Below are 17,107 nucleotides of genomic sequence, written 5' to 3'. Positions count from 1 at the left end.
TAGCATCTCTTCTATAGGCAGTTTTTGCTCACAGGAAAATGAAGTTAAAGAAAAGTTAGAACATGATCTGAGGGTCATGTAACTGATTGACTCAACAAGTATTTCATATAAATAAATAAAGCTTTTAATATGTGTGTGTGTATATATATGTATATATGTATGTATAACTGTATTAGGTGCTAGGAAAACATCATGAGAAATAATTATGTTCTATTTCATATGATTGCCCTATACCCATAGAAGGAGAAACAAAGAAACCACCTATGACCCTTTGAATTTATAATCAAAGCCAGCAAGCATTTTTTTTCTGTATACATTTGAAAAAGTCATGCATCTAAAGGGACATTGAATTGACAGAGCAGAGAAAAAGTAGATTTTATTTATTAAGTGTGTACAAACAAAAAAGACATGGGTATATTTATTCTTTTCAACAGCACAAGGTGGGGAGTAACAGTCATGACATTAGCGGTTAAGAGAAGGTGCTTAGCAATCAGAAGGGTTTTGGACTCCCAGTTCAATATGTGGCATCCTGTGCAACTTGTGATGTTCTGCAAGCTTTTCAACTTCTCTGAGCCTCAGTTTCCTTTCAGTGAAATGAGACCAATAATAGTTCTACTGGTTGGAATTCTTGCAAGAATTAAATGAGTTAATATATTAAGTGCCTAGCATATATTAAGCAATAAAAATGCCATTATTATTATTATTATTATTATTATTATTATTACTGGTTCAGTCTTCTAGAAATTTTATCATAGTTTATTCACAATTCTATGGCATTTCTATGCTTTGCTACATTGTATAAGGAGAAAAGATGTTTATTATTTTCTGCCCTGTAGCCTTAAGAAATATAATAGGTGCACAGGAAGGAATGGGTTCTGAGAGGAAAATGTGTAAACATCTATAGGAAGGATACTATGTGATGATTCCAAATAGCAACACTCTCTTCCTTGTCAGCAACATTCTTCTGTTTCCTTCCTTTCTAAGGGGAACAGAAAGGTTAGCTCTTTCCCAGCAGGCGTGCAGTGATCTTAATGGCATTCTCTCCTTGGGTTTCAGGTGCGGCCACCTGTGCGGTGGACATGTTCAGCTGCCAGGGCTCACATGCCTGTGTGCCACGACACTGGCTCTGTGATGGCGAAAGGGACTGTCCAAATGGAAGTGATGAGCTCTCCACAGCAGGCTGCGGTAGGACACGTAGGGCTTTGTGTGAAGGAAAGCTGAGTCAGCTGCCTCAGACTCTTGCTTTTGCAGTACTTACCACATCGCATTTTCTCTCACTTTCCCAATCCCTGGACTCATAGGTAGTACCAGAATTAATCAGGGGGGATGTTGTGATCATAGTAGTTCAGCAACCCCTCTAACCACCTGCTGTTTAGAGATTTTCAAACATGCACAGTGAGACCACCCATTTCAAAACCGTTCTGATGAACACAGATTCATCCTTTCACTTCTGAAATTATGTAGCTACCTGATCTGTGTCTGACTGTGGTAGATTTGTTATTTTCTTTTTAGAACCCCATCCCCACCCCCACAAAGGCTTTTAGATTACCTATTACAGACACTCTTATAAATGGCTGATGTGATCCCAAATAACCACTCATCAGAAGGTCAGTAAACACCTATTAGTCCTACAGAGAGGGTATTAACCCTTAGGTCAGATAAAAATAGTATGGATATAGCTGAATGAAGCTGGGGGATCAGGGGAACACCTTTGGAGGTCAGATGATTTATTAAGTTTCTGACTCTTGGTCACCTCAGGAAATTTTCACAGAATTGCTAATAGTAAAAGTTTAGATAAATTCCTCTGCATGATCAAGAGAATGAAGGGGCTGAATATTTGAATGCAGGTCCCAAGGTCACTTAGGGGATCTGTTGAGCTGAGCAATTTATCAGAAATAGTGCTATGAATTCTGCTCATTAAAGTGAATTCTGCCAATCATCTCTCCAATGACCTGTCTTCAGGTCTTTAAAACTCTATTTGAAGCCATAAGGTGTGTGTGTATGTATGTGGGTATGTGTATATGGGGGTGAGGGGAATAGTTAACGTGGAGAAGGAAAAAGAAAACTTTGAGGCAGGCCTATGTGCACAGAACTCATGCTATTGTAGAATAATTCACTTTGATCTTGAAACTGATATATGTGTCTGTAAAGGTCAATGGGGCTACTGAGGGCTACATAATAAAGGATTATGCATCAATTCGGGGATCCAGATGGTCCCAGTATACTGTTGCTATTGTATCAAGTTAACACCCTGGGAGACATATTAACACTGGACCACATGGGTGCTATTAAGTAAATTATGCTAAAATACAACAAACTGTACTCAAGTGACCTGAAAGTGTTAATGCCAAATAAGCCTCTGTTGCTTATGTTTTAAAAAATAATTCATCTATTAGAATTGGCATAATTCACTTGAGTTATATAAGCTGTCATACAGTTCAAAGTTAGAGGAGTTATTAGTAACTGCATTTTACTTTGATGATAATGGGAAGTTTATAAAGCTGCTCCTATGTGGCTTCCACACCACTTTTGAAAATAAATTTGTGGAAAATAAATTACACTTGATTAAATCCAAGGAATCCTTTCTGTTTTACTGACTCATGTCTCTATTTTCGTTATTATTGACTTGAAAGCAGAGATTTCCTTTTTGGAATATGGAGAAGTCTGGGGCTAGGGAGCCGATAGACTTGTAAAAGAATCATTATGCCTTAAGTGTCAGAGTGAAATATAGAGAAGATACTGGATCATGACAAAGAAATAATATATAAAAAAGAGTAGGAGTATCATGGAAGGATTTCAAGAAAAAGTAATAACCTTATCTGAGTCATAAAGCACAAAGAGAAGAAATAGAGAGGTGTTCTAGGTAGAGGGAAGTCCATATTAAGACATGGAAGGAGGAGGTTAGAAGGTATGTAAATTTTTTCAAGTGCCCATTCTACGCCAATTATATTGGTAGGTGTTTTTATTTACAGTATTGAATTCCCCCGGTATCTCAGTGAAATGTTTTTGAGGATCTGCCAAAAATAATTGTTACACAGATAGGAATTTAAATAGCACCTAGGAATTTATTGAGTACCCAAAATGAGCTGATCTGCTTCATATACCTCACCTAGTTCTTAGAAGAAGTTTATCAGAAAGATTTTATTATCCCACTAAACAGATGAAGAAACAGATGCAGCAAGAAGGTAAATACCTTCCTCATAATACAAATCAAAAGTAGTAGAGTAACTTTTTGCAAAACTTTCCTCTTTCTGGTATACTATAATGGCATATATCAGATTCTTTTTTTATTTTACTTAAAAATGAGATATAATTGGGGCACCTGCGTGGCTCAGTCGTTAAGCGTATGCCTTTGGCTCAGGTCATGATCCCAGGTTCCTGGGATCGAGCCCCGTGTTGGGCTACCTGCTCAGCGGGAAGCCTACTTCTCCCTCTCCCACTCCCCCTGCTTGTGTTCTCTCTCTCGCTATGTCTCTCTCTGTCAAATAAATAAATAAAATCTTTAAAAAATAATAATAAAATAAAAATGAGATATAATTGACATATAACATTGAATTAGTTTTAGGTGTATGACATAATGACTTGGTATATGTAATATTGCACAGTGATTACCACAATAAGTTTAGTTAACATCTATTACATAGCAGATTATTTTTACATTCGAAATATCCCAAATCTTGAGTCCTAACATAGCATTTATCCCTTAAATATAAGACAAAGTAATTGAAAATTTTTAAGTGATCTCCTCAAACTGCTATGATTCTATGCATATTGTTCCATTATTCACTCTGCACAAGTTACCAGCTTTTGAACTTTTGCTGAGGTTATTGTACTTTTTGGTCAACCATTTTCCCCCTTGGTTAGGATCCTTGCTACGGCACTACAGTCATAGATCAGGATTCCGAAAAAATCAATATTCCATTTTGTGGCTAGATATTCCTAATTTGATATGGTACTTAATGCTTGGGTTTACCACACCATAGATCTTAATTTAACCCAAAAGTTTTATTTTCATCTTAGAGATAATAACTTTCTTAGCTCTTTTGATGTTTTCTTTTCACTTCCATCAGGAGCATTACTAGCACTTGGTAGTCTTTTCAGTTCCATTTTTCACAAAGAAGCAAGGTTTTTTTTATCACTATACTAGTATTACTACAGGCATGAAGAGAGAAGAAAACCCAACCACATTATTGCAGTTGAGTGATTTTTTTTTTTTAATCATGTATAAACCTTTGAATTCATCCTTCAACAAACTTACAAATTGCTAAGTGGCCTGAAATTTCAGGGTCACTCTGGAATTGTTGAATGTATTACTACTGAAAGTTTGAATTACATTCATATATTTGATATATAAATATATGGATGTTAATATATATTATGAATTTATATGTATGTTCATATATATTATGAATGGAATATTGCACAAACTTTTCTTTTTCTAAATAACTATTAATTATTGAGAATAAGAGCATACATCCCCTAAGCTCTTCAGGTGGGGGAAGATAAAATAGGTACTCATCTAACTTTATTCTTTATGATCTCTTTCTTAGCCCCCAATAATACATGTGATGAAAATGCTTTCATGTGTCATAATGAAGTGTGCATCCCCAAGCAATTTGTTTGTGACCATGATGATGACTGTGGGGATGGCTCTGATGAGTCACCGCAGTGTGGTACGTATATCCAGACTTTTCATGCAAGAGGTTCTCAGGCTGACAAATGGTCTTTTAAGATGACTCAAGAAATATAGAATCGGGGGCGCCTGGGTGGCTCAGTAGGTTAAGCATCAGGCTCTCTGCTCAGCAGGGAGTCTGCTTCTCACTGTCACTCTCCCTCTGTTCTCTGTCTCTCTCAAATAAATAAATAAAAGCTTAAAAAAAAGAGATATAGAAATAAGTGATGAAAACAACACTTTTCTTAATGTCACTAAGACATGTAAATTCAGCTATACATAGAAGTACTGCAATAACCTCTCTAAGTTCTAGCATAATTACACATTGATTTGGAGATCATGCCTACTTGTAGTATGTTCTTATTAGGAACCACATGGGGAAATGGTCATAAAAATGTCTTTGGTTGAAAGTACTTTCAACTTTAAAGACAACATGTGGCTAGCTAGTTCAATCTTATAGCCAAATCAAGTATTTGAGTGAGAAAAAAATAATAAAATTCCCAATTATCGGAGAAACTGGATACTTGACATCTTCCTTTCACCTTAACTTTTTACATGTGCACTTATTTGTTAAAATTTAATTTTATTATGATGAAATGTATCTTGTCATTGCATATATATTTATTTGACCATCACATATATAATGTATATACAAATACATATATGTGTAACTTTTGTAGTGAAAATCATTAAAAATTCCTAGTTGAAATTGAAGTCTTAACGTGAACCTAGTATTTTTTGTAAAAAAAAAAAAAAAAAAAAACTTAAATGCACACATGAATAAATATAAAATGAAAAGCCATAAAATCCACATGTAATCATGAAAGGCAGTCGATTTAGTGCCCTCTTTTGTCCTCCCTGTGTTGTGTCTATAGCCTTGGTCTTTGATAGCAATCTCTTTGAAATCAGTGGATACCAGTTTTTATGATCACTTCACCATTAAGTCTTGGATTCAATGTGATATTTTAAAAGGTACATCATAACTCAAGATGTAAATCTGAAGGAGAGTTATGCTGATTGAATATCTTCCCTCTGCTAGACACTTACTCAGTTGATATGGAGATGAATGAGACAGAGATCCCACTAGAAGAAATTGCAGACAAACAGGAAAATCACAAATACAAGATAGAATAATAGCACACATTGTCAGATGGGAGTAAGAATCACAATACATGGGATCAGAGCTGAGAGAATAATTTTTGAAGCACTAAAGAACAGAAGCAGGGAATGTTAAAGAAAGTCATATTTAGATGGTAGATAAAATAACACAGTGGTTAAAAGCATGGACCTTGGAGCCAGATGACCTGGGTCCAGATCCTGGCTTTGCTGCTTACTATCTGTGTGACCTTTGAAGTTATTGCACCTTTCTGTCCCTAAATTCCTCATCTGTAAAAAATATATAATAACATTTTTAACTCTTCCAGCTGTTAAGAGAATTAAATGAGTTAATATTTGTAAAGTGCTTAGAATATTTCTGGACACATAGAAAGTTCTATGTATGTTTACAAATGCCTAGCAATTGACATGGTTGAAGAATAGCAATTAGTCTTTTGTGAGGTAAATTGAAGTTAGAAAGTTGAAGCTGCATTCTAAAAAGTCTGAAATACAGTGTTTGTATTTAATTATTTTGGCTCTCACATGCCAGCATGCATTTCAAACAGGGAATGCCCCAGTCAAAATATATTTCAGACCCATCTTTTTCAGCAGAGTGGATGAAATATTGCCCTGGGAGAGGAGAGCCATTAGGTGAAAAGTAAGCTAGCTAGAAGATTATTGCAATAGTTCTGATGATTAATGAGGTGATAATAAGCCAGGGCCGAAATGTTGGAATGGAAAGAACAGAATGGGTCAGAATTCATTTACAGTCAGATATGGAGGATAAAGGAGAATTTCTAGCTTGGATGACTTGGTGGATGGTGTTACCATCATTAATGAGATTTGGAACACAGGAGGTGAAGGGCCAAGTTTTGCTGGTGTAGGAGAAGAAAAATGTAAAAAAGAATTAATTTTGGATGTTTTCAATCCGAAGTGTTAATCAGACAATCACATAAAGCTGTACAGTGAGTATTTGAAAATTTAGTTCCAGAGACCAGAAGTATGATCAGGTCAAATAAGATTAATTTGGTGGCCATCAACATTAAGGTGATATTCAAAATAGGACAAAGAATGAGGACACCCTACACAGCAGAAAGGGAAAGAGGAGAACAATAGGCTGAAGACTGAAGTTAGGGCTTCACCTACGATATTTTAGGATGGAACAGGAGATGAAAATGAAAGGATACAAGGGAACAACAAAAGCAAAATAAGAAAGATGCCAAGGGAGTGGATTGTAAATATTAAACCAGGAAATTATTTACAAGCTAGTGTGCTCAACAACATCAAATGCTGCAGGAAAGTGAAATAGGAGTCTGAGACACCTTTGAATTTGACACCTGTCACTTGGTATTTCTTAGCTCTGAGAGGAATTTCAGAAGGTAGATGTTGTAGAAATGGATGTCAATGAATCGAGGATGAACTGGAGATAAGTAAGGGAATTCTGGATAAGGTAGTAAGGAAGAAGAGTGATGTGTAGTTAAGAGTTATGTGGATGGATTTTTTTATAAAAAGATTTTTATTTATTTGAGAGAGAGCAAGATAGAGTGCATGAGCAGGGGCAGGGGCAGAGAGAGAGAGAGAATCTTCAAGCAGACTCCCCGCTGAGCATGGAGGCCTGGGGGGGGTGGGGTGGTGCTTGATCCCAGAACTCTGAAATCATGACGTGACCTGAAATCAAGAGTAGGCTGCTTAACTGACTGAGCCACCCAGGCACCCCGGATGGATTTTTATTGTTACTGGGCTGGGAGAGACTTGAATGTAATGTACCTATTGACTGAGGAGAATGAACTAGTGAAGGGAGGGAGGAAGAAAGACCAGGGAAATTGGAGGTATTTTAGAACACTGTAGTTTTGCCATTCAGTACTATAAACATCTCAATTATATAATCATTCTTGAATTATTTTTCCATTGGAATTTTGTTTATTAATAAACATACAGATCTTATTCCCTCTCTTCAAAAGTAGAATATTTACCAGAAAGTTTCTAATAGAAATGTTAGTTTTTATTGTTAACAAACTTAGGAAAAATTCAATCTAAAACTCGTAATAGTCAAGATCAAATGAGTTTTACTTACAAACAGGCATAGATATGATCATTAAAAATTGACAGGTTGATACTGTGATTTGAATAAAGCTTTTTAATGCCTCTAAGTATCAATATATAGGATAATTACAATAGTTTTGTGCTTATTGCTTTATAAACTACCTTTTTTTTTTTTTTTTTTCATTTTAACAATGTCTTTACACTTTTAATGCTGCTTCCCAAACATAAACATGGCATTATGGCTTCTGAGAATTATCATTATAACTTGGAATCACTTCATCCATATGTTCTGGTACTGTGCCTAACCAAGCTTAGTCTTGAAAAAAAATTAATAGCTTTATTCTTGTTTTCCATTCAAAAGGAAATCTTTAGGATATAGATAATAGGTGAACAGAGATAGTATCCTTGGGTATTGCATTTTTGTTTCCTAGCCTAGAAACAGTAAGATTGCCTTGTTTTTGATTTTATTTCCTGGCTCTTAATCCTACTTCTCAACCACAAATATCTCTTGCAAGTATGACCACTGTCCCAAAAAGGGACAAATAAGAAACATTTCCCATAGGAGACATGGGTAACCCCCATGGTTAACTAGGTATAGTGTACATTAGGGAATGGAGATTTAATATTTGTTATATGAATTAGAATGTTTATTTCTTTGTCTGTAGGATACCGAAAGTGTAATGCCGAAGAATTTAGTTGTGCTGATGGACGATGTCTTTTAAATACTCAATGGCAATGTGATGGAGACTTTGACTGCCCTGATCATTCGGATGAAGCACCTTTAAACCCAAAGTGCAGAAGTGCAGGTACAGAAAATATATAATATTATAATTATTCCCAAATTTGCTTTTCAATGGCAAACTGTGACTCTGATTTTCCCTTCAGTCTAGTATGATATTCATTGAAAAGAAATGCAAATGATTAAGTGCGTGATGTTTCAACTGATACCATGCAGGATCCTAGTAATCAACTCTGTTTTGCAGCTAGTTTTAGAAATTTAAATCTGTGCTAAAATATGAAGATTTGGGGCAGTGAACCTAATGAATCCATCACGTTGACCCCTTCAAAAAAAGTCATTTTTTTCTTAATACATGATTTTATGTGAAAATAATTTCCTTGTATGGACTTATTTGAAAACTCAAACAAAATAAGTTGAGATTTACTGAGAGAAAGTCTGCATTAGTGATACTTAGGCAAAATGAAGTAAATTGCATATCATTTGAACAAAAATATATACAGAGCCAAACCTGGTCTATTTATCATTTCACTATTTCAAAGACTGAATACATAGTCATATATTTCAGGTAAACACAATTACTTTTTTCTCATGTACTTTACATGCTAATAGGCTTTCTTTTATCATGTATGATAATGAGTAATGTTCAAATCATCAGGTTATGAGTACCTGCAAAACCCAAACTCCTTTTCCATAGCTATTTTTGGAACAACTATTATTCACCGCAAATGTCCTTTTTATGCCCTGACTTAAAAATGTTAGTGTTGTATTTCCAAGAAGAAAAAGAATTTAGGAATATCTACCTATTCTAGATTCTTAATTTTTAGTGACATATAATTTCTCAGAGACCTATGGCTTGAGGGAAATGTCAAACTATCATTATACTTTTGAATTAATTCTTCACAATATAGGTGAAGACAGAAATATTCCATTAATTTTAGTATAAGTGCTTATTTTGATTGCTAATTTTCATGACAAAGAAAGATTGTCAGTAAGTGTTGAACATGAAGGTGCAGTTTGCCCTTGATTTTTTTTTTATTTTGTGTATAAAATACTACACTATAGAGGATTTTATATATTTATATATTATTTTATATATTTATGATAATTTTTGAGATAAGTTTATCATATTTGTGAATGTTTTCAGCAATTGTAGGATAAAACAATGGCATGCCCTTTATGTTCCATTTGTTTTATTTTCTTTTTCCAGAACAGTCATGCAACAGTTCATTTTTTATGTGCAAAAATGGCAGGTGCATTCCCAGGGGTGGACTTTGTGACAATAAGGATGACTGTGGCGATGGCTCAGATGAGAGAAACTGCCATATAAATGAATGTTTGAGTAAGAAAATCAGTGGATGTTCTCAAGATTGTCAGGACCTTCCAGTCAGTTACAAGGTGGGTACTCATCAAAAATAGTAAATCACATGATATATTGGAATTTGAGGTAATGAATACCATTCAATCTAATATAGCTATAAAACCTAAAATGCCTTATAATATTGTTAGGTAAAACTATTTAAATGAAGAGAGTCTATATAAGCAATTCATGATAATAATGTGGTATAAAAATTGTAAAAATATGCTCAGAAAGACAAAAATGTCAACGTGTTCTTTAATATATGCTGAACATAAAGGAAAAAAAAAAAAAAGCAAGGGAAGACCAGGATTTAGGGAGATACTGCTATGTTAATAGCACATAAATATGTATGCAACTCTTTAAGTTCCCATTTCTTCCCTCATTCTTCCTCCCATCTTTGAAGTGAAATGGGCTAATCATTTATTTACCACAACACTGGATAATACAATATTATTCATATAAACAGGAAGAAAAAAAAAATAGAATGCATGAATTATTAGGACTGAGTGCAGGTACACTAAAAATAAATCATGCCCAATATCCTAACTGGTTTTTGTTAGTACCATTTCCTGAAGAGCATGATTCACTGACAAAATTGATTGACAGGAATAGCTTTTGAAAACATTTCTGTTTCTCTCATGTTGGAATGGAGGATGCAAATGAGCATAATATTAAAATTAAAGCTGTACATTAGGTTAAAACTGGTTCTGTAAGTGCTGGAAAATCTCAGGAAAAGCAATTCATTTGAAAGTCAGTGTTTTTAACTGAGCAATAGCTCTGTATGAATCAGAAATAGGACAGGCTCCTACAAAGCACAGAGATAGTCTAATGCCAGTTAAGACCATTACAGAGGATAGATTTTATTCTACTGAGTTCTGCACTGGGCAAAACATACCTGGGATACTATGCGCATTAATGGACACGGCATTTTAAGAGGAACCTTGACAAATTGTAGTGTATACAAATTTATACATCCAGAACCATAAGGAGTCTGGAACACACAGCACTGGAAGAAATTTTGCCTGGAGCAAAGATATATTAGCTATATTCAAATATATGAAATACTGGATTAGGGAATGGACCTAGTCTGAGTTGTTTCCGAGGTTGGAATTATGAGCTGGGAAGCAGATTCTGTTCAATATGAGGAAAAGTGTTCTAAAGTACCATCTTTACGGGCGCCTGGGTGGCTCAGTTGGTTAAGCGACTGCCTTCGGCTCAGGTCAGGATCCTGGAGTCCCGGGATCGAGTCCCGCATCGGGCTCCCTGCTCGGCGGGGAGTCTGCTTCTCCCTCTGACCCTCCTCCCTCTCATGCTCTCTGTCTCTCATTCTCTCTCTCACAAAAAAAAAAAAAAAAAAAAAGTACCATCTTTACATTGAAATGAGCTGCCTCATTTCTCACTACTAAAGGGGTTAAATTGTAGCTAAATGTCTTTTTTTATTATTATTATTATTATGTTCAGTTAGCCAACATGTAGTATACCATTAGTTTTTGATGTAGTGTTCAACAGCTAAATCTCTTTCTTTAAAGCATGCTAGAGAAAATATTTGTGTATTGCAGAGATGTTGTACTTTTTTTCCTGCCAACTTTGACATTCTATGACAAGCCAGTTCTATCTAATGGTAAATTTAGCCAAACAACCACTTTGCCATTTCTGAATTTCTGGTATTATGATTAATTTAACTACATTGATAGGATTTTATTATATATAAATATAACCAGAGAACTACAATAATCATTTATCCCTGTGCAAAAACAGAGATGAAAAATGAAACACTAAGAAAGCTAGATTTGTTTAAAAAAATCAGTCCAAATACTGTATTAAGAAGACTTGGTTAAATTTACAGACTTAAAACACACGTTACTCACAAGTGTTGTATTGTAGGTAAAATGAAACAAGACAACTGAGCCAAAATAACTCTAAATGCGATGAATATGTATCAAATAATTAATTTTGGCAGTAAATATTTTGAAACCCAATGAAGCAGAAAAAATATTACCAGTGACTTAGGCACAATCAATATAGATGTGTTTCCTGAAAAATTAGGGAATGTTTCATAGAATTATTACAGATAATCAGTTAAAATTTCAAATAACAGTTTAGAAATGTTCTTTAGTTCTGTCTATAATATATACATCCCATATTCCTATATAGAATCTATATATCATAGAATCTATATCTACCTATCTAAAAACAGTAATTTCAAAGTAGATCTCCTTGTGCTTATCCTTCATGTATTTAAATCTGTCACAACAATGTTGGTGAAATCTAAAAATTATAGAATATAAGATGGTCATTTTTTTGACATAACATTCAGAATGAAGCTTAATATTTTTTAGAGAGAGACACAGCGAGAGAGGGAACACAAGCTGGGGGAGTGGGAGAGGGAGAAGCAGGCTTCCCACAAGCAGGAAGCCCGATGCGGGGCTCGATCCCAGGACCCTGGGATCATGACCTGAGCCGAAGGCAGACGCTTAACGACTGAGCCACCCAGGTGCCCCAAGTTTAATATTTTTTAAATGCCTGGATATGAGGTGCCTGGGTGGTTCAGTCGGTTAAGCGTCCAACTCTTGATTTTAGCTCAGGTCATGATCTCAGGGAACTGGGATGGAACCCCACGTTGGGCTCTGTGCTCAGTGGGGAGACTGCTCAAGGATTCTCTCTCCCTCTCCCTCTGCTCCTTCCCCCATTCACTCTCTCTTTCTCTCTAAAATAAATAAATAGATCTTTAAAAAAATAAAAATTAAAAAATAAAATAGAATGCCTGCATATAAGAGGTACTTAGTGCTCAGAAATGCCATGTTTAGAAAACCACTATGGTAGAAATAGGTATCATCCAGAGCACCATGTTAAATCTATTTTAATTACTTTATAAGACATATCATACAGAAATATTTATTAATAATTTTTTAAAAATTAGTATTTTCACCTTGACTTCTCAGATGGAGTCATAGAATGAAGTGAGAATTCTAGTTAAGATAGACAACATATTTAATCATTCAGAAAGTCTACATGTATACCTGACAGAATTGCTATGAATAGTGTTCTTGAATATTGTACACATGTCAAAACTAATGAATAAAATAAAACATCTTTCGGGGAAACAAGAGCAATATAAAAATTCAAGCAAATAAGACTAGAATCATAAATGAGAGATTTAAATAAAGTTTCAAAGCAAATATTTTACATATTGTGCTGAGATTTTATACACACACACACTTATATTTATATTCATGATAATTTGTTGATAAGAAATTGAGTAAAAAGCCTTCTATACAACAAAAGGCTTCTATATTTTTGGGGGAAAAAATCAGTTTATGAGTTTCTCTCTTCCAGTGAACGGGAAAAACCATCCAATAACCTATTTCTCATGACAATATCTGTAGAACATCACAAGAAATCCTCCTCCAAAATCTGCAATAAAATGAAAATTGCTTACAAAAGCAAAATTTAGACCTTATGGACTGTGAACAATTCACATGTTTGTTATAAAACAAATACAATGTATCTAACTATTCAAAAGGGAATAATAACATTTCCTAAAAGCAAGGATCTTATTTTGATGGGAAGTATAATTTACCATGTAAAAATAAGTGTACTTCTGGGAGAGAAATAAGTTTTAATGTATATATTAGAAATAGAACAATATTTGCCAAATATCACTTAAAATCTGCAAGGAAACTTCTCTGAATGTAATAGGAAAAGTTTGAGTAGCTATATTTCTTTCTGGTAGCTGTATGATCCTATATAAAAATTAATACAAATAAGGAAAATTTGAAGTCATTCTCAATGTTGAGAAAAATTAAGATGGTATTGAATATATATGAATCTCCTTTCATGAGTTGTTTTTCTTTGTAAATGAAGGTGAAAAATTTTTAACTTATTTTCTATTAAATATAGATGAATCTCTCTTTTTATCTTTGAAGATGCAAATAGCTATTAGTTTCTTCCATTCAATTTATAAAAGTTAGACTAGTAGAATTTCCCATTGATACCATTGGGTTATTTGGGAGCAAAAATGTTTTGGGGGGAGGGGGAAAGATGGCGGAGGAGTAGGGGACCCTATTTCAACTGGTCCCCGGAATTGAGCTGGGTATCTATCAGACCACTCTGAGCACCCACAAAACCAGCCTGAGATGTAAGAAGATCTGGATCTCTACAAACAATATCGCAGGCGGTTGGTTTGGAGGTACGAAGGGGAGAGCCGTGATTCTGCGGGCAGATATCGGAGGATAAACGGCACCGGGATGGTGCCTGGCCGTGGGGATCCTACACCGCCGGTGAGTGACAGCCTCGCGCGCTTCAGCCGGGGCACAGACTCGCAGACCGGTAGCATCGGGAAAGGACTTTAGGGCAGCCCCCGGGGTGGAAAACCAGACCTTTGGGGTCACGTGCACGCGAACCGCAGCCACCCGGACAGAAACCCGGTGCGCCAGCGTGCCGCCGATGAACTGCAACCCCCGGGGGTGGAATCTCCGAGCGGCGGAGTCACGCGCATGCGAACTGCAGTCCCCGGGACAGGACCCCAAGCAGTGGAGTCGCGCATGCGCGAACTGGGAGCGGCTGGCAATTTTAGAAGCACAAAGGGCAGAGACGGGCCTTGACCTGGAGGCAGGACTGGGAGCGCTGCGGAGGGGCGCACAACCCAGGACGCTGCAATTTATAGCAGCACGGACAGAAACGAGACGGTGTGGCCTGGAGAGCTCACTGAAGAACAGACCGCGGTCTCTCTGCTCTGAGGCAAAGGGTTGGAAACGGTCTCTTCTGCTCTGACTCGTGGAAGAGACGCGGAAAGCCGCCAGGGAAAGGCGCCAGAGAACAAAAGCCCCAAAGACTGATTCCCACTGAGCCCATCCCCCGCCACAGGGGCGCAGGGCAACTCCGCCCAAACAGGGTTGCCTGAGTAACAGTGTGGCAGGCCCCTCCCGCAGAAGACAGGCTGGGAAAACAAGAGGCCAGCAACACTAAGGTCCCAAGAAAACAGGTGCATCTTGCTTGGGTTCTGGTCGATAATTTGGACTCTATACATTCCCTCAAACACCCATCAACAGAATGACTAGGAGGAGGAGCCCCCAAAATAGAAAAGACTCAGAGATCATGACTTATGCTGTGTATTTACAAATGGATGCAGATATAACCAAGATGTCGGAGATGGAATTCAGGCTAGCAATTGTGAAGCCAATGGCTAGAATGGAGAAATCAATTAATGGAAACATAGAGTCTCTAAGGGCAGAAATGAAAGCTGAATTGGCAGAACTTAAAAATGCTATCAATGAGATCCAATCCAATCTAGATAATCTAACAGCTAGGGTAACTGAGACAGAAGAGAGAATAAGCGATCTGGAAGACAGTATAATAGATAAAAAGGGAAAAGAGGAGGCCAGGGAAAAACAACTCAGAACCCATGAAAATAGAATCAGAGAAATAAGTGACATCATGAAACGTTCCAATGTCAGAATCATTGGAATCCCGGAGGGAGTGGAGAGAGAGAGAGGACTGGAAGATGTATTTGAGCAAATCGTAGCTGAGAACTTCCCTAATCTGGGGAATGAAACAAACATTCGAGTCCTAGAGGCAGAGAGGACCCCTCCTAAGATCAAGGAAAACAGGCCAACACCCTGGCATGTAATAGTAAAACTTGCAAATCTTAGAACCAAGGAAACCATCTTAAGGGCAGTTAGGGGGAAGAGATTCCTTACGTACAGAGGGAGGAACATCAGAATAACGTCAGACCTATCCACAGAGACCTGGCAAGCCAGAAAGGCCTGGCAATACATATTCAGGATATTACGTGAGAAGAACATACAGCCAAGAATACTTTATCCATCAAGGCTTTCATTTAGAATGGATGGAGAGATGCAGAGCTTCCACAATCGGCAGAAACTGAAAGAATATGTGACCACTAAGCCGGCCCTGCAAGAAATATTAAGGGGGGGTTCTATAAAAGGAGAAAGACCCCAAGAGTGATCTACAACAGAAATTTACAGGGACAATCTATAAAAACAACGTCTTCACAGGCAACATGATGACAATTAATTCATATCTTTCAATAATCACTCTCAACGTGAATGGCCTAAACGCTCCCATAAAACGGCACAGGGTTGCAGATTGCATAAAAAGACAGGACCCATCCATATGCTATCTACAAGAGCCTCATTTTGAACCTAAAGAGACATCCAGACTGAAAGTGAAGGGATGGAGATCCATCTTCCATGCCAGCGGACCTCAAAAGAAAGCTGGGGTAGCAATCCTTATATCAGACAAATTAGATTTTAAACTAAAGTCTGTAATAAGAGACATAGAAGGACACTATATCATTCTTAAAGGGTCTATCCAACAAGAAGATCTAACAATTGTAAATATCTATGCCCCCAACATGGGAGCAGCCATCTATATAAGCCAACTGTTAACCAAAATAAAGAGTCATATTGATAACAATACGTTAATTGTAGGAGACCTCAATACTCCACTCTCAGCAATGGACAGATCATCTAAGCAGAAAATCAACAAGGAAACAAGAGCTTTGAATGATACATTGGAACAGATGGACCTCATAGATATTTACAGAACATTCCACCCTAAAACAACAGAAAACTCATTCTTCTCGAGCACACATGGAACTTTCTCCAGAGTAGACCATATACTGGGTCACAAATCAGGTCTCAACCGATACCAAAAGACTGAGATTATTCCCTGCATATTCTCAGACCACAGTGCTCTAAAACTGGAACTCAATCACAAGAAAAAATTTGGCAGAAATTCAAACACTTGGAAGCTAAAGACCACTCTGCTCAAGAATGTTTGGGTCAACCAAGAAATCAAAGAAGAACTTAAACAATTCATGAAAATCAATGAGAATGAAAACACATCGGTCCAAAACCTATGGGATACTGCAAAGGCAGTCCTAAGGGGGAAATACATAGCCATCCAAGCCTCACTCAAAAAAACAGAAAAATCCCGAATTCACCAACTAACTCTACACCTTAAAGAACTAGAGAAAAAGCAACAAATGACGCCTAAGCCACGCATTAGAAGAGAAATAATTAAAATTAGAGCAGAAATCAGTGAATTAGAAACCAGAAACACAGTAGATCAGATCAATGAAACTAGAAGTTAGTTCTTTGAAAGAATTAATAAGATTGATAAACCACTGGCCAGACTTATCCAAAAGAAGAGAGAAAGGACCCAAATTAATAAAATT

At 36.6% G+C, this 17,107-nt stretch overlaps 1 protein-coding gene across 1 annotated transcript in view; it reads left to right on the top strand.

The window, feature by feature from the left end:
- Window positions 1–17,107, top strand: part of LRP1B (LDL receptor related protein 1B) — a 1,839,752-nt gene that overhangs the window by 1,569,336 nt on the left and 253,309 nt on the right. The window contains exons 52-55 of the mRNA XM_045868938.3: window positions 1,057–1,185; window positions 4,551–4,673; window positions 8,476–8,616; window positions 9,757–9,944. Coding sequence (XP_045724894.2) covers window positions 1,057–1,185; window positions 4,551–4,673; window positions 8,476–8,616; window positions 9,757–9,944 — 581 coding nt within the window. The remainder of the gene's footprint in view (window positions 1–1,056; window positions 1,186–4,550; window positions 4,674–8,475; window positions 8,617–9,756; window positions 9,945–17,107) is intronic.

The sequence above is a fragment of the Mirounga angustirostris genome, unplaced genomic scaffold (genome assembly GCF_029215605.1).
Source record: "Mirounga angustirostris isolate CCGP_5_RB_7025 unplaced genomic scaffold, mMirAng1.0.hap1 SCAF_3, whole genome shotgun sequence".
NCBI classification, from domain to species: domain Eukaryota; kingdom Metazoa; phylum Chordata; class Mammalia; order Carnivora; family Phocidae; genus Mirounga; species Mirounga angustirostris.
The sequence above is the reverse complement of the archived record's forward strand: the minus strand, read 5'-3'. Positions and strand labels throughout refer to the sequence as shown.